The 22,390-nt window shown below is 46.6% G+C and overlaps 1 protein-coding gene across 1 annotated transcript in view; it reads right to left on the bottom strand.

The window, feature by feature from the left end:
* Nucleotides 1-22,390, bottom strand: part of RHPN2 (rhophilin Rho GTPase binding protein 2) — a 60,340-nt gene that overhangs the window by 33,844 nt on the left and 4,106 nt on the right. The window contains exon 2 of the mRNA XM_021701036.1: nucleotides 12,194-12,309. Coding sequence (XP_021556711.1) covers nucleotides 12,194-12,309 — 116 coding nt within the window. The remainder of the gene's footprint in view (nucleotides 1-12,193; nucleotides 12,310-22,390) is intronic.

The following is a 22,390-nucleotide window of genomic DNA, read 5'->3' as shown; positions in this document are numbered from 1 at the left end:
ATCTGCTTCTCCCACTCCCTCTGCCCTTCCTCCCCGCCCCGCTGGTGCTCTCTTTCTCAAATGAGTAAATAAAATCTTTTTAAAAAATGGATCAGAGACTTCAGTATAAGAGCTAAAACTCTACCACTTCTAGAGGAAAATACAGAAGAAAATCTATGACCTTGGGCTGGACAAAGTGTTCTTCGCTATACACCAAAAGCACAATCCGTGAAAGAAGAAATCGAATTGGATTCTGTCAAATGTAAAAACTTCTGTGATTCAGAAGACACCATAAAAGAGAAAAAAAAAAAAACTGAAAACACAAGCCACAGCCTGGGAGAAAAATATTTGCAAATTATATATCTGATAGAGACTTTGTATCTAGACTATATAAAGAGTTCTGTTGATTAAATAATAAAAAGACATACAACTTTTTTAACAGGCAAAAGATTTTTTAAATTGAGATGTAATTGACATACATTATATTAGTTTCAGGTATAAAACATAATAATTCCATATTTATATATATTACAAAATGATCAGCACTATAAATCTAGTTAACAGTCACCACCATAGTTACAGAATTTTTTCTTGTGGTAAGACCTTTTAAGACTTACTCTCTTAGCAACTTTAAAATATGCCATACAGTATTATTAACTATAGTCACTATGGAATACATTAAATCCCCATGACTTGTTTATTTTATAACTGAAAGTTTGTGTCTCTTGACCCCCTTTACCTATTTCACCCATCTTCCAACCCCCAACTCTGGCAAGCATCCATCTGTTCTCTGTATCTACGAGCTTTTTTTTTTTTTTAATAAAGATTCTACATATAAATGGGATCATACGGTATTTCTCTTTCTGACTTATATCACTTAACACAATGCCCTCGAGGTCCATCCATATTGTCACAAATGGCAAGATTTCGTGCTTCTTTATGGCCAAATAACATTACACAGTATATATATACCGCATCTTCTTTATCCATTCATCCACTGATGGACGCTTAGGTTGTTTTCCATATCTTTCTTGACTATTGTAAATAACACTTCAGTGAACATGGGGGTGCATGTATCTTTTCGAGTGAGCGTGTTTGTTTTCCTCAAATAAGTACCCAGAAGTGGAATTGCTGGATCACATGGTAGTTCTAATTTTAGTTTTTTTAAGGGAACTGCATACTGTTTTCCATAGTGGCTGCACCAATTTACATTCCCCACCAACAGTGCACGAGGATTCCCTTTTCTCCATGTTCTCACCAACACTTACTATTTCTTCTCTTTTTGATAACAGCCATGCTAACATGTGTGAGCTCTCCCTGTGGTTTTGATTTGCCGTTCCCAGCTGATGAGTGATGTTGAGCATCTTTTCATGTGCCTATTGGCCATCTTTTGTCTACTTTGGAAAAATGTCTATTCAGATCCTCTGCCGGTTGTTTAATCAGATTGTTTTTGTGTTATTGAATTGTACGAGTTCTTTATGTATTTTGATATGAAACCCTTACCAGATAGATGACTTACAAATATTTTCTCCCACTGCCTTTTCATTTTGTTGATGGTCCTTGCTGTGCAGTTTTGTAGTTTGCTGTGTAGTCCCACGTGTTTATTTTTTTGCTTTTGTTGGTTGTGCTTTTGGTGTCAAATCCAAAAAATCATCACCATGTCCAGGGGCTTACCCCCTGTGTTTTCTTCTAGGACTTTTATGGTTTCAGGTCTTATATTCAAGTCTTTAATCCATTTTGAGTTAATTTTTGTGTGTCATGTAAGACAGTGGCCCAGTTTCATCTTTTATACACAGCTGTCCAGTTTCCCCATCACTAAGACACTATCCTTTCTCCACTGTATATTCTTGGCTCCTTTGTATTAAGTGAATTGATCATATATGCATGGGTTTATTTCTGTACTCTATTCTGTTTCACTCATCTATGTGTCTGTTTTTATGCCAATACCATACTGTTTTGATTACTATAGCTGTGTAATATAGTTTGAAATCAGGAAGCGTGATACCTCCAACTTTGTTCTTCTTTCTCAAGATTGCTTTGACTATTCAGACTCTTGTGTGGTTCCATGGAAATTTTAGAATTGTTTTATCTACTTTTGAAAAGTGCCACTGGAATTTTGATAGGGATTGCACTGAATTTGTAGACTGCTCTGGCTGTATGGACATTTGAACAATATTAATTCTTCCAATCCATGAGCATGGGATATCTTTCCATTTATTTGTGCCTTCAATGTCTTTCATCAGTGTCATAGTTTCCAGTGTACAGGTCTTTCACCTCTTTTGTTAAATTTATTCTTAGATATTTTATTATTTTTGATGCAATTGTAAATGGAATTATTTTCTTAATTTCTCTTTCTGATAATTCGTTATTGGTGTATAGAAATAAGACAGATTCCTGTATATTGATTGTGTATCCTGCAACTTTCTGAATTCATGAAATGGACAAAGACTTGAATAGACATTTTACTGAAGAATATACATGAATGTCTAATAAGCACACAAAAAGGTATGTCTTGACTCAATATAGGGAAATACAAATTAAAAGCATAATGAGATACCAATACACAACTAGACTGGCTATACTAAAAAAGAAACAATAACAAGTGTTGGGGAGGATGTAGAGAAACTGGAACTCTCCTCACACACTGCTGAATGTAAACGACACAGCATTTTGGAAAACAGCTGGGTAGTTTCTAAAAATGCTAAATATCCGGGGCACCTGGTTGGCTCTTGATTTTGGCTCAGGTCATGATCTCAGGGTCGTGTGATTGAGCCCTGCATTGGATTCTGTGCCCAGTGGGGAGTCTGCTTGAGGATTCTCCCTCTCCCTCTGCCCCTTCCGCCATTTGCTCTCTCTCTCTCTCAAATAAATCTTTTTTAAAAAAATCAATAAAAATGTTACTATGTGTAACTTATCATACAACTGAGATTCTGCTAGGAATCTATGTGAGAGAAATGAAAACTTATATCCCAACAAAGGTGTATGTGATGTTTATAGTAGCATTACTCATAATAGCCAAAAAGTGGGGAAAACCCAGATATCCATTAACTGGCAAATTGGATAAGTAAAATGAGATATATCCCTAGAATGGAATGGTGTTAAGCAGTATGAAGGCATGAACTTTATTTACTCAAGTCCTCAAAGCAGAATTTTGGACACCTGCTGGAAGACTTTACAGGTGTTCCCTCATTTTATGGATTAGGAATCACCGCAAAAGTAACACTGGCAATAATAACCAAATACTGAGCCAGGCCTTGTGGGGCACATGCCCATGAACCATCCCGGCAAGTCCTCAGTCATTCCTCGGACCAGCTACTAGAACTTCCTCCTTTCATGGATGAGGACACCTGAGGCTCATCAGCCAAGAGCTCTAGCCAGCGGAAGAAATGGTACCTAATCCCTTCCCCTCGCCAGCTGATGAAAATCCAGCCACCTGTCACGGGCTCGCTTTGCTCACTGCCTGTTCACCTTTCCCCCAGGAGGTAAAATGCTAAATCACCTCCCCTACAGTCTGTCCTCTGCACTGGGGCTCTCCCTACCTTGCCACATATTTGAGCTCATCAATTTCTCTCCATGATGTGTTTATATGTATTCTCCCCCTTCTCTCTCTCCTCTGCCCATCACTGAACTCCTTCTCCTTGACCCACAAGCTCATGCCACGCCTCCTCAGAAAAAGCCATGCTTCTAAAATTAACAAGTCAGGAAATGACAGATGTTGGCGGGGATGCGGAGAAAGGGGAACCTTCCTACACTGTTGGTGGGAATGCAAGCTGGTGCAGCCACTCTGGAAAACAGTATGGAGGTTCCTCAAAAAGTTGAAAATAGAGCTACCATATGATCCACCAATTGCACTACTGGGTATTTACCCCAAAGATACAAAAGAAGGGATCCGAAAGGGTACGTGCACCCGGACGTTTATAGCAGCAATGTCCACAATAGCCAAACTGTGGAAAGAGCCAAGATGTCCATCAATAAATGAATGGATAAAGAAGATGTGGTATAGGGCGCCTGGGTGGCTCAGTTGGTTAAGCAACTGCCTTTGGCTCAGGTCATGATCCTAGAGTCCCGGGATCGAGTACCGCATTGGGCTCCCTGCTCAGCAGGAAGTCTGCTTCTCCCTCTGACCCTCCCCCTCTCACGCTCTCTGTCTCCCATTCTCTCTCTCAGATAAATAAAATCTTTAAAAAAAAAAAAAAAGAAGATGTGGTATATATATACAATGGAATATTATGCAGCCATCAAAAGGAATGAGATCTTGCCATTTGCAACGACGTGGATGGAACTGGACGGTATTATGCTGAGCGAAGTAAGTCAATCAGAGAAAGACATGTATCATATGACCTCACTGATATGAGGAATTCTTAATCTCAGGAAACAAACTGAGGGTTGCTGGAGTGGGGGGTGGGGTGGGAGGGATGGGGTGACTGGGTGATAGACACTGGGGAGGGTATGTGCTCTGGTGAGCGCTGTGAATTGTGCAAGACTATTGAATCTCAGATCTGTACCTCTGAAACAAATAATGCAATATATGTTAAGAAAAAAAAAAAGAAGAAGAAGAAGAAGAAGGTAGCAGGAGGGGAAGAATGAAGGGGGGGAATCAGAGGGGTAGACGAACCATGAGAGACGATAGACTCTGAAAAACAAACTGAGGGTTCTAGAGGGGAGGGGGGTGGGAGGATGGGTTAGCCTGGAGATGGGTATCGAGGAGGGCACGTTCTGCATAGAGCACTGGGTGTTATGCACAAACAATGAGTCATGGAACACTACATCAAAAACTAATGATGTAATGCATGGGGATTAACATAACAATAAAAAAATTTTTTTAAAAAGAAAAAGCCATGCTTGACCCTGGCTGCAAATAGGATGACACTGGCCCTTTTACTACTCGGTACGTCTTCACACATGCACATCTGGGCTTCCCAGCAGGGCAACGAGATATTGGAAGCTCATTCTGGTGAATATCATTGGTTTGGGGATTTTGGCGGAGAGGAGGGAAAGCATGATTACCCTTAAGAAGTACATTTTATATCACAACACAGTATACACATATACATACATACCCCTAAAACGAAAGTCACACAAACCAAACTTTGCCACGCATACAATATATGCCAATATATTTGATTCTATTCTAATAGCGTATTTTTTTAAAGGAGTAATATACGCAACTCTCCAATTCTGATTCTCTGACACCAACTGGGTGTCCAGCAATTCAATTCAATTCAATTCCCACAGATTAAAGGCTCAGCACCCCAAGACTGCCCCCACGTCAAGTGCCAGGCACAAGGTTGGGGGGGGCACCTGCACTCATGACCAACCAGCTACAAATCAAGGGTTTCCCCAACACCCTTCTATGGTAATTTGCCAGAATGACTCAGAAAACTCAGGAGAACACTTGACTTACATTTACTGGTTTATTTTATTTTTTATTTTTTTAAGATTTTATTTATTTATTTGACAGAGAGAGACAGCGAGAAAGGGAACACAAGCAGGGGGAGTGGGAGAGGGAGAAGCAGGCTTCCTGCCGAGCAGGGAGCCCGATGCGGGGCTCAATCCCAGGACCCTGGGATCATGACCTGAGCCGAAGGCAGACGCTTAACGACTGAGCCACCCAGGCGCCCCTACTGGTTTATTTTAAAGGACACAACTTAAGAGCAGTCAGATGGAATAGATCCACAGGCCAAGGAGGGGTGAGCAGCTTCCGTGTTCTCTCCAGGCAGGTCATCCCCCCGCCCCCAGCACCTCGATGTGTTCACCAACCTGGAAGCTCCCAAACCTCATTGTGAGGGGTTGTATGGAGGTTTCACTATTTCATTATGTGGGCACAATCGATTAAACATTGGCCATTGGCAACTGAACTCAATTTTCAGCCGCCTTCCCCTCCCCGGAAGTCTGGGGGTGGCTCTGTAAGTTCTAATCCTCTCACCAGGTTTGGTCTTTCTGGTTAAAAGCCCCATTTTGAAGGCCCTGTCCCCCCATTAGCATACAGAAGACAGGAGATTCCAAGGGTTCTAGGAGCTCTGTGCCAGGAACCAGGCATAGTGTCTTTGTTTTTAATTAGGCTCTATGCCCAACGTGGGGCTCGAACTCACTACCCCAAGATCGAGGCCCACACTCTACCAACTGAGCCAGCCAGGCACCCCCAAATATTTGTTTTTTATAATACCACAGCAACCCCATGAATTGATTTTATCACCACAATCACAATCTGCCGCTTGTAAAATCTGTACCACAGAGATGTTTCTGAGAATGTGACTGATTCACTAGCTGATAATGTCCACAAGGACACGAGGAAAGAAACCGGGAAAAGCTTCTTCTTTGCAACTGGTTTGCCTTTGGCTGAACCAACAGGTATGAAATGTGTTCCAAGTCACTGTCCCATCTTCATACTGCCTGCCAGAAAGCTCGGAGACAAACCGTGGCCCATGTCTAACAAAGGATACAGAAGTTACAATGGAGAACAAGACCTTTGCCGTCTATTTCTTTCTCTTTCTCCTGGAAATTGGCATTGTCTTTTCCACGTGGTGGGGGCTCAGCAAATTTCAGTTGATGTAAGAACAAATGGCAGTAAAGATGACTCCCTAGAAGCAATGGTGGGGGTTGCGAGGGACTGGTTCTCTGCAACAGAGTGGATCCAACTTAAATACAACAATTTACACCCTAAGACCCTTGCCCAAATATCTGCAGAGCCTCCAAATAGGCCAACTTGATTTTTCCAGCTCTATATATTGATTTGCCACTTCTCTTCCCTCTTGACTTGGCAATTTGAGATTTAGGATTGGCAACAAATCAATGAGCTGCTCTTTGGACATGGACCTCTGTGTGGGTCACTCTGGAAAAAGTTGGTGGCCAGGTGGGGCTTCAGGGTCAGTCTCCACAATGCTAACCTTTGGGTACAAAGACGAATGGGAAACCAACCCTCAAGTGTGAGCTGTTTCTAGTACAGAGAATGATTTTTCAGATTCACTGGTGGAAGGGGGCTTCTCAAAGAAGGTAAATCAATTGAATATGATGTATGTGCCCAGGCTGGGAGAACAGCACGGGGTAACATATAAAAATAGAACCAGCTGGCCCAGATTAGGAATTAAAACCAGAGCCTCAGTCTCCTCAATACTGGTGCTCTGCAACTGGGCTGCCTTTCCAGATGACAACAAATCGTTTCTATGGGCCTCCTTGGAAGAACATGGCTTTTTTTCTCACCTTCCCTTGGTTGCAAACCTCCTCCAAGAAGTTTATGGCCCAATGACCGAGGTTATAGCCCTTGAGGCCAGCCAGGGTGAGGCAAAAGGGTGTTTCAGCCCAGAGTCTCCAACCTAGGTTCTCCACGGCCTCCCTCTGGCCTGGACCTCCAAGGAAAGGCCTCTTCCCTTGGGTTTTTTCATAAAGAGCACGCACACACTTGCAAAAGTCAAGAATGAGAAGGTGTCCCACTGCCTCTATGAGTGATCAGCCCAACAAGCGTGAATGGGGACGGAAGGCCACATCCAATTATTTCCTGAGGGTGCTGACACATTCTTTCCCTGAATTTGGAGCTGCTGAGACCTTTTCTACCTTAAGAAGCTCCCACGTGGTAATGGCTTACTTCTTTGCTCCAAGTCCAAAATTTCTTTAACGTCTGGTGTTTTGTCTTAAAGATGCAGGTGAATTTTGAATGTTGACGCATATACCTCCATTTGCTTTAGTGTAACTTTTTCCTTCCAAGTCTTTCAGTAAAATTGCCCCCTTCCCCCGCAACCAGGAACAGGCATGTTGAGAAGCACCAAAGACTTGCACCAGCTTCGGAGACCTTACTGGAACAGTTTGACCTTAATCCATCTGACCCCAAATCCTGCAAGTACCACCTGGTGGCCTCCCGTGGTCACCCAGCGAGGACAGCAGATCAGCCGCTCTGGCAAGACATCTGCTCCCAGGGTAGCCAGTGTAGGAAGGGAGGCCTCAGGGTTGCTGTGAGCCCCAAAGGCCAAGGGGGGCTCACACACCACACGACACAGACACACACCAGTCTCCCTCAGAACTGACGGTGTGAGCAGCCACTAACCTCGAGTCACTCTTATTACAGCTGCCACCAACCCTGGTCACCCCCGGCCCAGAGCTTCATGAGCCTCCGGAGCAGAGGTTACAAACTGGAGGTCAAGGGGGGCTTGTTTACTTGGTCCTTAGGGTGTTATTGTCCCCCCATTAAACTATGCACCAATATTTAAAATTCAACTATCAGAAGACTCAAAAAAAAAAAAAAAAAAAGGAGAGAAAAAGGTCAGATCCCTATCTTCTGCTAAAAAAAAAAAATCCATAGACCTGGCAACCCTCGTCCTCCCCTCCATTCGAGGCACACTGCAGGTGGCCCCTCCAGAGAAAGCATGTGCTCTGCACTTTGCCACTGTCCCCACCACTCCTTAATGCCTCACAGCACCAGGCCCAGCCCCTCCAGTCTTTCCCGAGCCCACCCAAGCCCCTGTAAGCCTCAGAGGGGGCCAGCCCTGCTCTAAAAAGTACCGGAATAAGAGGGGAACCTGAGCCCAAAGATGTCAAACGCCCTGCCCTTATGCAAAGGCCCAGTTAGTGAAAATGGAACGACATGGCAACACACTTTAAATTCCACAAAGACCATCTCTGTTTCAGAGAAACAGCATCACGTTTCCACCCCAGCTTTACTCAAGGGAGGGCAGGGTGCTAGGAAAAGAGAGAGAATATTGTCCTTGCTTAGCCTGGAAAAGTACATTTAAAATATCTGATCTCTTTCCAGTCAAACTCCAGGAAGCTCACGGACTCTAGGCAGATCCAGTTCAGAGGAGGAGAAGACCTTGAAGGGGTACAAAGCCTGGCTCCTCTCAGGGCCTGCCCAGCCCCCTACCAATGCAGGTAAGCACTGGGACCCCGGCACTCCTGCATTTGGGGGTCATCTTCCCACATGCTCTTTTTTTTTTTTAAGATTTTATTTATGTATGTGAGAAAGAGAGAGAGTGTGAGTGAGGAGGGGCAGAGGGAGAGAGAATCTGAAGCAGATTCCACACTGAGCGCGGAGCCCGAAGCGGGGCTCGATCCCATGACCGCGAGACCATGACCTGAGCCGAAACCAAGAGTAAGATGCTGAACCGACCCAGACACCCAGGCACCCCCCCCACACGCTCTATCTTTACCTGACGGCCGTGGAGGGACATCCGAAAACCTGAAAGCAGACAGGCGCACAGATCTTGGCAGCAGGGACAGCCACCTAATCAGCCACCCAGCGCCAACCACAGCGCCAGAGCCAGACTTGGCTGAACGCCTTATTTGTTTTCGGGAAACCGCTGGTGCTGCTGGAGTCAGATTAATAAATACCTTTAGGGTTCTCTCTCACAACATTCTCCAGAAAGGGCCACTTTGAACTTTTAGGTCACTGCGAAAATCATTAACAAGCCACCCTCCCCCCCCTCCCCGCCCCGCGCTGCCAGCTCCCTAACGGCCAACCTGACAATGAGCTTGAACCACCGGGCCTCGGAGGCTGTTTGCTGCTATCGTTAAAAGAGCAAGACCGACAAAACCACCCCGGTTCCCGCCTTAGAAACACCAAGGCCCCTGGTCAGAGAGGGCCCCCCTGACTGGCCTGTTTCGAAGGCTGAGCCACGCAGTCACATTTCCCTCTCATCAACGCCCTAGAAAACATCACCTCTGACATGACTGGACTTGTCTGCTGTGTATTTAAGGTCCCCCCACAGGAGATCAAGCATCGGGAAAGCAGGGCCTGCAGCCTTCTCCTCTTGCACCTCAAACACAGCCTGCCCCTTGCTAGGTGCTCAGCAAATTCATTTATGGGGTGAATGAACAGCCCCATCCACTGCAGTCCGCTCCTGGGGAGCCACAGAGGCAAGGCCGCCCGCCTGCCTCCTTAGCCGCACCAAAGTGTCAACCAAAACCAGCCACCACAAATCACACCGGGGGGGATGGGAGGGGATGCGCCTGCAGCCTTCCCAGCACGGCAAGCTCAGCTGGCCCAGGGCCGCCGATCCCGAAATCGGGGGCTTCTCCCAAGCTACACCGGCTGCATGAGGTCCACTATACCGTGGACCTGACCGTCCCCAGCTCCAGACTTCTCTGGGGACAAGGACACTGCCAGACATTGTAAAAGGTGAAATGTTGTGGGGCGTCTGGCCAGCTCAGGCAGGGCAGCGTGTGACTCTTGATCTCAGGGTTGTGAGGCCGAGCCCCACGTTGGGTGTAGCGATTACTTAAAAATAAATAAGTAGGGCGCCTGGGTGGCTAGGATGGTTGGGCGTCTGCCTTCGGCTCGGGTCATGATCCCAGGGTCCTGGGATCAAGCCCCACATCGGGCTCCTGGCTCAGCGGGGAGCCTGCTTCTCCCTCTCCCTCTGCCTCTCTCCCTGCTCATGCTTTCTCTCTCTCTCTCTCTCTGTATCTCTGTGTCTCAAATGAATAAATAAAATCTTTAAAAAAATAAATAGGTAAATAAACTTAAAAAAAAAAATAAGGGTGAAATGTCATAATGGCTTTGCGATCTCCTCCAGTCACAACCTAGCTTCTACCCTGTTAAAGAAGTAGCTGGAGAAGAGGTTTCCAGAACCCTGGCCATGCCAGGACTTGTGTTCTCTGCTAGCCCACGTATATCAATGCCGACACAAGGCACTGTTGTTCCTGAGCTGGTGGTAGGTTTAGGTGGTTGGTGATCCTATCCTCCAGGCCTTTGCAGGATCTCACAATAAAAATGAATAAAAGTAATTCAGGCACTTCGTAAAAGAACATCCAAACACCGGAGGAAGTAACATGACCCGTTAAGAGTCACCTCCACCCCCATCCCTGGTCTTGCTCCCCAGAGCTGACTCTAACAGCTTCTTTCTTCGTCCTTTCTGGAAAAAGTCTCTGCATGCACAAAACCAAACACACCAATCCTTTAAACACAGATGCAGGGCATGCTGTCCTGCATCTCCCTGTTCCCCCACTTAGTATCTCAGACATCTTTCCTAGGAAGCAGATACAGAAGGGTTCCCAAATGAAGTTGCCCTAAGTTTATGCTTCCTGTCTTTACTGGCTGCTCAGGGGAGCGGCCCCTGTGGAGGAGCTGATCGTGATGCTGGGACGTATCTGACCACCAGAGTATCGCAGCTCTGTTACAAACACCTGGTTTGGTGTATTTGCTTTTCCCAACAGTCTCAGAGCAGCCTCTGGGCTCTCCAGGCCTCCAACGGTACAGCTGACCCATTGGGAACACCCATTATCCATATCCTGCCAGGTTTCCGGGTTCCCTCCAGGTCTGTGGGTTCCAGGTCCCTGCGAGCGCCCCACGTCTCTTTCTGAGGCTGCAGGAGGCATCTGTCTCACTTGGCCAGGCAGCAGGCACAGTGCTGACCACCTAGTGCAGAAGATGGCATGAGGCTGACAAGAGGTACCCCCCGAACTCTGAAGGAAGAAGAAAGGCTACACTATAACAAGAGGAAGCTGGCACACCTGTCTGACACTGCACCGGAGGGTGTGGGGAGGGCTTAGAGCTGCCTATGACACAGGGAAAGCTTCACTGAGTTCTAAGCTTGATAAGTAACTATTTTCCCACCAGAGCCCCAAGGCCATGAGGCTGCACTGGGGCCTCTCCTTAGAGGGATGGACACTAGCAACAGAAATGTCCCATTCCCTCCCTCCTGCCTTCTTCTCCTTTATACATCCAACAGTTACCAAGCGGTGATTTTAGACTGGGCATAGTTTCTCCACTAGGCAATAGAGAAAACAGACACGTCCCATAGAAAGCAGGGAAAACAAACAGGAATGTGATCATTGGCTTCCCCCATCCCCAATCACACAAACAGGCTGGGTAAAATACTTGTCCTGAACATAATCAAGCTCTAGGCAAGGAAGGGCCTGCTCCAGGCGCTAGCAACAAGGAGAGGACCCCAAAGTTAAAAAAACAACCTGAGAGCAGGGTGCCTGGGTGGCTCAGTCGTTAAGCGGCTGCCTTCGGCTCAGGTCATGATCGCAGGGTCCTGGGATCGAGCCCCGCATTGGGCTCCCTGCTCCGAGGGAAGCCTGCTTCTCCCTCTCCCATTCCCCCTGCTTGTGTTCCCCCTCTCGCTGTGTCTCTCTCTGTCAAATAAATAAATAAATAAAATCTTAAAAAAAAAAAAAACCTGAGAGCTAGAGAGGAAGCTGGGCAGGCCTGAGAGTTTCGGGATGGACAGGCCCCAGGAAAGGCTGGCTCCCCACCGAGGCAATGGAGCCAGCAGTCACTCACTTCAGGAGGTTTTCTGCTCCCGTTCTCATCCGCACGGCTTTTAGGATCTGCTGGTTCAAGGCAGCCCTCTGATTCTGCAGTCGGCTCCGGCCAGTTTGTGCAAGAGGATTGCAACCCTAAGGGAAAATGAGAGATGACCTTTCAGAGATGAGCCACTCTAAACATGATGACAACGTTGAATATAACAGAAATGCTTTAAAAACAAACCTGTTCTGAAAATAAAAGTAACATCAAAATGGGAAATACACAAAATACCGAGAAGTATCAAAAGAAAACAAAAGTCACTCATAACAATGCAACTCCGAAACAGCCACTGTACGGTGGTTTTCTCCCTGCCCGTGTATTTTACACGCTTATTGTCATTTTTCATATTAGTGTGGTGTTGGGAGTTCCCAAGACCAGCCCCACATTCAGATTCACTAAGACTCACAGGACTCAGCATGTAATTGCACCGACAGCTATATGATGGCAACTTAGTAAGGATACAGAGCTGGACCACAAGGGGAAAGACATGGGTAGGTTCTAGAGCAATCCACCGGAAGCAGCCTCCCTTATGCTTTCCCCCTCCCATGAAGGGTCACACAGAGCATATCCTTCCCCCAGCAACAAAAACGCAGCAACGTGTATATGATGTCACCGCCCAGGTCGGCCCATTAGAAAATCAACACCCAGGGGCTTTATCGGGGACTGATCACAAAGGCACCCTCTGACTAGCACGTAACCAGATTCTAGACTCCCAGAAAGAAAGCAGGTGTTCCTCATAAACCACGTGGTCTGTGCCATCGGTCTGGGGGGGTGAGCCAACCTTATCAGTTAGGGGAAGAAGGGAACACTTCAAGAGCCAGGTTCCCAGGTGCCAGGGAGGGGCCAACCTTCGCAAGCAGACCTTCCGAAGAAGAGCAACCTCAAGCCTGCTCTGTTAACTCTTTCCTGCACAGTGGCACGTACCGTCTATCAAAATTTCTCACGGAATACTCTAGCATTAAACTTTCCCAGGGTCCTGGGATCGTGACCTGAGCCGAAGGCAGACGCTTAACGACTGAGCCACCTAGGCGCCCCAAATCTTTTTTTTTAAAGGCCATATTATTCAGTCATTAAAATCATGGTTTTGAAAAACATTTCATAATAAAGGAAGTGAAAGCTCAGTTCTTCATCTTGTTCAGGGGAGGATATAGATACTGATAGAAAATGTGAGTTAAAAAATGTAATCATAATCCTAGAAGAAGAGATGACGTATAAATTCTATATATTTCTAATTCCCAGAAGGAAAAGAATGAAATGAAGAGGGGCACCTGGGTGGCTCAGTCGTTAAGCATCTGCCTTCAGCTCGGGTCATGATCCCAGGGTCCTGGGATCGAGCCCCGTGTCGGGCTCCCTGCTCGGCGGGAAGCCTGCTTCTCCCTCTCCCACTCCCCCTGCTTGTGTTTCCTCTCTTGCTGTGCCTCTCTCTGTCAAATAAATAAATAAAATCTTGGGCGCCTGGGTGGCTCAGTTGGTTGGGCGACTGCCTTCGGCTCAGGTCATGATCCTGGAGTCCCGGGATCGAGTCCCGCATCGGGCTCCCTGCTCGGCAGGGGTCTGCTTCTCCCTCTGACCCTCTTCCCTCTCGTGCTCTCTGTCTCTCATTCTCTCTCTCTCAAATAAATAAATAAAATCTTTTAAAAATAAATAAATAAATAAATAAATAAAATCTTTAAAAAAAATAAAAAATAAAAAGATTTACCATTTCCTTATAGTTGGACATTTAGATTGCTTCCAAGTATCTGCTATTATATATAATTACTTGATGCATATTTGTAAGCATGAATCTTTATAAACCTCTACTTTTTTCTTTAAGGTCTATATCCAGGGCAAAAGTATAGCCCTAGAAACTTCAAGACCTCCAGTTCACCAGCCTAATTACCCTCCAAGAGAGAAAGGCACTCCCCAATCCTTGTCCTCTCCCCCTTAGCCTTAGGCAACCACAGATCTACTTTCTGTCTGTATAGATTTGCTTATTCTGGATATTTCATGCAAATGGAATTATACAAAATATGGTCTTTTGGGATGGGCCTCCTTCACTTAGCATGATTTTTCAAGGTTTATCCATCTTGGAGCAGGTATCAATACCATACTCCTTTTTGTCCTGGACTAATACCCCATTATAAGTACATACCACATTGGGGTACCTGGGTGGCTCAGCTGGTTAAGTGTCTGCCTTTGGCTCAGGTCATGATCCCAGGACCCTGGGATGGAGTCCCATATCGGGCTCCCTGCTCAGCGGGGAGCCTGCTTCTCCCTCACCCTCTGCCGCTCCCCCTGCTTGTGCTCGCTCATGCTGTCAAATGGATGAATAAAATCTTAAAAAAAAAAAAAGAATGTAGGACATTAACTTATCCATTCATCAGCTGATGGACATTTGGGGGTGTTTTCACTTTTTGGCTATCATGAATAAGGCTGCTTCTCTGTGTACACATTTTATGTGGATTTTTTTTTTAAAGATTTTATTTATTTATTTGAGAGAGAGAGAATGAGAGACAGAAAGCATGAGAGGGAGGAGGGTCAGAGGGAGAAGCAGACCCCCCGCCGAGCAGGGAGCCCGATGCGGGACTCGATCCCGGAACTCCAGGATCATGACCTGAGCCGAAGGCAGTCGCTTAACCAACTGAGCCACCCAGGCGCCCTATGTGGATGTTTTTATGTTTTCCTTTCTCTTGGGTATATATCGAGGAGTGGAACTATTGTTGTGCCATATGGTTAATCCTGGGTCTAACCAACTGCCGAACTGTCAAACTATTTTCCAAAGTGGCTATATGATTTTACATTCCCACCAACAGTTTATGAAGGTTCCAATTTATCCATATCCTTGACAATACTAGTTATTATTATTATTTTTTTAATAGACAATCTAGTGTGTGTGAGATCTCATTATGGTTTGGATTTGCATTTCCCTGATGGTCAATGATGTTTAACATCTTTTCACATGCTTATTGGCCCTTTGTGTATCTTCCTTGGAGAAATATCGATTCAGATACTGGCCCATTTTAAACCGTGTTGTCTTTATTTTTGAATTGAAAAGTATTCTTTTTATTTATCTTAGGGAGAGAGCGGGGGCGAGGGGCAGAGGGTGAGAGAAACCCAAGCAGACTCTGTGCTGAGCTCGGAGCTCCACTCAGGGCTTGATCTCATGACCTGAGCTGAAACCAAGAGTCAGCACTTACCCAACTGCGCCACCCAGGTGCTACCTGAAAAGTATTATTTTTAATCTTTGCCAAGTTGATATGCAAAAACAGGGATCCTGTTCTTCCAATTTGCATTTATTATTGGTAAACTTTTTTTTCCATATATTATTGATCACATGAATTTCTTTTTCAGTGAATTGTCTTGTGTTGTCTGTTCATTATTTCCTAGAGTATTTAGACTGCAATGTTTCATTCTGAAAAGTTTAAGAACAGAATGAAAGTTTCATTTTAACCTACTGGTGTGCTTCCCACCCTGTCAGGTAAGAAGCCCTGGGATCTGAGTGAGGGCTCCATTCCTTTGTGAAGCTTATCTTTAGGTTCTGCCCACTGAGGGGGGTTGCGGTTACACCCCGGGGGGTGGCTGGTGGGCAGCACTGTTTAGAGATGCCCTTTCTCTGCAACTGCAACCCTGCCATTCAGCTCAGCCCCACCTCTGCCCAAGGCATGCCCGTGGCCTCCACCCCAAGGGGGGAGAAGTTATTCAGAGCCCTAATCTTCTCAGGGATTCCCCGTATCAGTGACCTTTGGACCAGTGGGTCAGAAACGAGTTAAGTTCCTCCTTCTACAAAGTTTTCTCATCCTTACTTGCCAGCAGGTCACCACCCACGTGCCCCCAGGCAGAACCCCCAAGTTCCAATTACACATATATTATAATCTGAGTTGGAATGGTCTTACAGCTAACATCTTTCAAACCATTCAATGATCTCTGATTTAAAATAAAAATCAGGAAACTATCTTTTTGCAGATAGAAGACTGACATGTCGGGGCGCCTGGGTGGCTCAGTCGTTAAGCGTCTGCCTTCGGCTCAGGTCATGATCCCGGGGTCCTGGGATCGAGCCCCGCATCGGGCTCCCTGCTCAGCGGGAAGCCTGCTTCTCCCTCTCCCACTCCCCCCTGCTTGTGTTTCCTCTCTTGCTGTGTCTCTCTCTGTCAAATAAATAAATAAAATCTTTAAAAAATAAATAAATAAATAAATAAATAAATCACTACATTGTTAAAAAAAAAAAGAAGACTGACATGTCTTTTAATGTGAAGCTAAATGAATATTAAAGTTCTAAAATAATGGCCCTCCTTTTCCTTTATGCTTTCCAAAATTACTACGAAGGGATGGTCTGATCTGACTCCAAATCACATGCTTCAACCCAAGCTGTGTTCCATTTTACAGAAAGGCTTTAATAACAAATTCCTTTATGTACATTCCCGGAGCTAAGATAAGCAGCCATTCCAGCTCATGGGTAAGAACTTTTTCCTGCTCCTATACTTTACCCAACTTTTGGCTGGCCCACAGATGCGGAGTCAAGTTTCTAGATAAGACGGAGGAATGCTTAGGATTAGATATGATTGAGTAATTAGAACCAAAACGACATTATTTCTTACTGACAGGTAGGAATGCTGGGCCAGCTGGAAACACTAGGAACCCACAGGACTACATGGAAGCTTCTGGGAGCCCCGTGAGGCAAATCTGGGCAAGACTGCTATAAAGACCCCCTGGCATCTCCAGAGGCTGCTAGCTGTCCACTGGCCCCGGCCAGTGGTTCTCTGCTGCTGGGGACCCACAGTCCTCACTCATGCCTTCCTTCTTGGTGGGTTCATAACAGGATGTTGAGTGACTGCAAACTGGAGGGGTTGTGCCAGGGCCCCAAGCAGCACCTGTCACACCTGCAGGAATGGTGCCAGGAACGGTGCGGGGGGTGGGGGGGGTGGGGGGGCTTTGCTGAACTATCCTGGCCTCGAGGGTCAGGGTCCTACAGTGAAGTGAGTCCACCACACAGAGTCTGTTAGTTCCCTTCCCAGACTAAGGTGTGGGCAACTGCAACAGGGTTAAAATGCTGGAAGGATGGTCCCACAGCCAACACCCAGAAAAGCAAGTACACTAAGTGAAGCCTCAACTTCATCACATGGTGTGTACCATGAGTCAGACCACTGGTGTGGACCCTGGGACATCAGCCGAGATCCCAGTGACGCCTCAACTTCACCATATGGCATGTCCCATGAGTCAGACTGCCGGTGTAGATGCTGGGACAGCAGCCGAGATCCCACAGTTCTAAGGCTTGCTGGTCAAGTGAGCTACTCAAGATCCTCCGGGCGGGGAGGGCGGGGGCAGGACTGAAGCCCACGTCCCTGCTTGCTGCCACTCTAAGGTGAGCCGTGAAGCAGCCAGCAGCAGGAATACAGGGCGGGGCGGGGGGGGGGCGGTGAGGAATGCCGGGACAGCTTGGCTGCGACCCCCAGACACCCCTCCCGTGCTTCCTGGCTGAGGGCTGCCCAGCATCACTGAGCATCCTTTGGACACAGTGACCTGGACCTCACAGCCCTTGACAGTCAAGGGTGGTAATTCAATGCTCCCCCATTTGCTTTCCAAGAGGAAAAACACTGACTTCATGCCTACTCAGTAGGAAATTGAAGGCCCCTGGCCCCTGAGATTGACTCAGAGTGAGCACGTGACATAGGATAATCAGAACCCATCAGGAAGACATCTTCATTTTCCCCACTGGCCTTTACATCGTTGGGGAGTGTCTCCCCAGAAATGAAAACCAATCCAGGGGGAACACAGCTGAGAAATTGTTCGTAGCAGCATTTGAGCCCTAGATCAAGCCAGACCTGAAACGATTCCTCCGGACTGCTCAGTTACAGGAACCAATGCATTCCCTTTCGTGCAGAAGCTTTTTAAATTGAGGTATAAATTACACATAGTAAAACACATAGATTCTAAATATACAGTTCAATGAGTTTGGACAAATGTATAAACCTCTGTGGGCGCCTGAGTGGCTCAGTTGGTTGGGCGACTGCCTTCAGCTCAGGTCATGATCCTGGAGTCCCAGGATCGAGTCCCACATCGGGCTCCCTGCTCAGCGGGGAGTCTGCTTCTCCCTCTCCCGCTTCCCCCCTCTCGTGCTCACTCTCTCTCTCTCAAATAAATAAATAAAATCTTTAAAAAAAAAAAATGTATAAACCTCTGTAACCACTACTCCAATCAAAAAGAACATTTTCATCACCCCCCAGGCAACCAACACTCTGGTTTCTATCACCACAGACTTCTGCTTGTCCTAGAACTTCAGATAAATGGAATCATATAGTACAGACTCTTCTGTGTCTGGCTTACTGTGCTCAATATTATGCTTTGAGATTCACCCATATGGTTGCACTCATCAGCAGCCTGCTCCTTTTCATTGCTAGAATTCCATTGTAGGGATGCGCCACAGTGTGTTTACGTGTCATTTTGGATTGGATTTTTCTGGCATCTGCAATTAATTTTTTCATGAGTCCTAATTAGAATAAGTTCACCTCAAGTGAAAACTCCCTTTGTCAACATCCCCCTGGCGTGCCCTTTGTGCCTAGTCCCATCGCTCAGCTGGGAAACAAGTATTTAAAAGCAATACCCAGGCGCAAACTGGAGGCACTTAATTTGCCAGGAAGGAAAAGCTACTCAGCCTACACCTTGCAGAGACAGACCTGAGGAAGGTAGAAAGGCCAGGCCACCCAGATGGCAGATGCAGAGGGAATGGAACAGTCTTTCCCTCTCCACGCCCCTCCCCAACCAACCCCCCACACCCCACACTCAGGTCAGTGCCTGGCGCCTGGCTCCCCCCGCCCCAGAAAACCAGCACGGGCTCTTCTTCCACACAGCCAAAGAGAAAGCTTACACACGGAGATGTTTCTGCAGCAAACTGAAGGCACAGTGTGCACCCGGGGTCTCCCATTCCGGCGTGAGACTGGGGGCAGGGTCTCCTAGCTAGAGCCCCCCTCGCACAGCACGTGGGAAAGAGGGTGCTTTTTGCTGCTCCTGTAGCACAAAGATATTTTCTCTGCTTCTGTCACTCCTTCCTAGTTATGCAATCCCCCACTCAACCACCCAACTCTGGAAAACAGAACTGTGAGTTAGCCAGAAGCTGTCACCCAGAAAGCACTGAAATAGCAGGTAATACCCTGCAATACACACACACATCTAATTTAACTTTTCACCATGCTCGAGATTCGGGGCAGGCTGGATGATGAACAGAATCTAGCTTTTCCGTATCCATAAAAAGCGTAAGTCCGGCATTTTTCAAGAGCCCTCCTGCCCTTCCAGGATCTCTGCCGGGCTTGGGGGCTGCACATCAAAGAGCACCTGCTCTTCTTCCACATCCCCAACCATTCACACAGGGTGGGGGGGGGCAAGGGGTGACACTATATGAAATCAACACTTTGCCATAATCTTTAACTAAAGGCTGCCTTCAGTCACTTCTACGAATCTTTACCATCACCTCCTGCGTACCACTCACAGTTGTTTTTCAACATGTTGAATGAATAACAAAGCCTTTACAAACACCGAAATTTTCCATGAAACAAATATATTTCCAGTCCCAACTAATGACCTGCTTATTTCAACTGGTAGGATTCACTCAGCCACAGTTAACGGTTCTTGTCTATGGAGCGCTTCTGTGCGGGGTAAGGGCTGGTATATGTGTGTGAATTTGCACACTTCTGTAATTACCTTTTTTTAAAGTTTATTTTAAGTAATCACTACACCCAACGTGGGGCTTGAATGCATGACTCCAAGATAAGAGTCGTTCGTTCCTCCGACTGAGCCAGCCAGGTGCCCCTGTAATTACTTTTTTCTGGAATTATAATAATTCATGTTACTTTTATAATACAAATAATTCTGGAGAAAAAGAAACTACTTCTGAAGTTCTCGATCACCTGCCCTTTCCTCTTCTTACAACCCAATCAAAACCTGGGACTTGCACAACAGCTAAACTGTGGAAAGAGCCAAGATGTCCATCGACAGATGAATGGATAAAGAAGATGTGGTATATATATACAATGGAATATTATGCAGCCATCAAAAGGGATGAGATCTTGCCATTTGCAACGACGTGGATGGAACTGGAGGGTATTATGTTGAGTGAAATAAGTCAAACAGAGAAAGACATGTATCATATGATCTCACTGATATGAGGAATTCTTAATCGCAGGAAACAAACTGAGGGTTGCTGGAGTGGGGGGTGGGGTGGGACAGATGGGGTGACTGGGTGATAAGACACTGGGGAGGGTATGTCCTATGGTGAGCGCTGTGAATTGTGTGAGACTGTTGAATCACAGATCTGTACCTCTGAAACAAATAATGCAATGTATGTTAAGAAAAAAAAAAGAAGAAGGTAGCGGGAGGGGAAGAATGAAGCGGGGGAAATCGGAGGGGTAGACGAACCATGAGAGACGATGGACTCTGCAAAACAAACTGAGGGTTCTAGAGGGGAGGGGGGTGGGAGGATGGGTTAGCCTGGTGGTGGGTATTGAGGAGGGCACATTCTGCATGGAGCACTGGGTGTTATGCACAAACAATGAATCATGGAACACTTCATCTAAAACTAATGATGTAATGTATGGGGATTAACGTAAGAATAAAAAAAAAAAAAACTGAAAAAAAACCCAAAAAAACCTAGGACTTGCTAAGGGCATACAGCCATAGTGAAGTGTGGATCTGACTGGAAAGGCCAGAAAGACTCGCATCTCTCCCCCCTGTCCCTGGTGCTGCAGGCAGATCTCGCTCCTGGCCGGCGCCCCTTGCTGCCCACTTTGCCACCCTATCCTGTGGCTGGGCTGCCCCTGCGGCCACCTCCAATGTAGCCTTTCTGTCACGAGACTCTGGCACCTGACCCAGATAAGGAAGTGGTGACGAGGCTAAGGCCAATGCCTCGTATCAACAGGTGGTGTCTTGGGATCCATCCAAATAGCCCCAGGAAGCAAGGGACATTTACGGTGTCACAGCTAGTCTATCACGCTGACTCTACTCTGAGTCACCCTGGAAATTCTGTTTCTGCCAGGCGACCCCTCCTGGCCAGGATCCCTCAGTGTGAAGAGGTGTTTGTCATACACAGCCTCTGGACTCCTAGTGTGTAACCGTGCAACCAGGCAGATGCTCACCAAGGCCATGATCAACCTGGAGCCAGCCTGGCCTTTAGGACCTGGCTTAGACCATGGTGGTGTACCGGGTAGGGAGGGGGCGGCATCACTAACTTTCACACCCCTCTTCCCTCCCTCCCCATCTGGGAAAGGATTCAAGGCTCCAAGGGGATGGGTCCAGACACCTGGAGGGACGTTATCACTACCCAATAAAGGTGGAGCTGAAAGAGCCCCCAGGACCCACACTGTGCTCTGTGGACCTAGCCCAAAAGGAAGCATCCCCACACACAAGTGTGCTCATAATTAGATGATGTGCTCACGTGCCTAACACAGAATTACACTTCACTAAGATGAATGGTGCAGAGCGGGAACTAGGAGGAGTTTCTAGGTTAAAAAAAAAAAAGAATTCTTCCTTCTCTGCTGGAGCCTTGAGGAATCCCAGAGAAAACAGGGACCATAAACCAGGACACGGTGAACCTTGGGGCCCTGTCCAGCCTGGAGGTTTCTGTGGACAAGAAACAACTTCTCCTCCAGCTCTGGGGTAAAAACAATGGAGCTAAATTCATTTCGGGTCATTTTTATTCCCAAAGGATGAAGAGGCAGAGATAAGGACAGACAATACTGCACTTTGTCCTGATTGAATCTTTCCACACTCTGCTAAGACCTTTCATCGAGGGCCCCTTTCAACAGCCCCGGGGAAGGGCTTTCTCAAGTTTTTCTCCAGCTCGTTTTCTCTCAGCCACGGACAGGATTTCCTGTGGGTTTTAGGACGACAGCACCCAGAGATCTCCGGAGACAGGATCTGCTCCAAGGATGCGGTGCCCCAGAAACTTACATTCCTCTGCATTAACTAGAACACGCCTTCTTCCATTCTCCCACCCACTTCCATCAGGACGAGCATGAAAATCTGTTTGGGAAAAAGCAGCTCCCTTTCCACTGGCCTTTCTTTTAAGAAAGTAATGTATGGTTATAGAGCGTGTGACTCTATGTAAACATATTGATGTAAAGGGAAAAAAGGAAAAACCGGCGAGAAGCCAGAGAAGAGAGGAACACGTTGCAACAGACCAGAAAACAGAGCGTGATCCTCGTCCTG

This window comes from Neomonachus schauinslandi, chromosome 16 (genome assembly GCF_002201575.2).
Source record: "Neomonachus schauinslandi chromosome 16, ASM220157v2, whole genome shotgun sequence".
Classification (NCBI taxonomy): Eukaryota; Metazoa; Chordata; class Mammalia; order Carnivora; family Phocidae; genus Neomonachus; species Neomonachus schauinslandi.
This window is presented reverse-complemented; position numbering and strand designations above follow the sequence as displayed.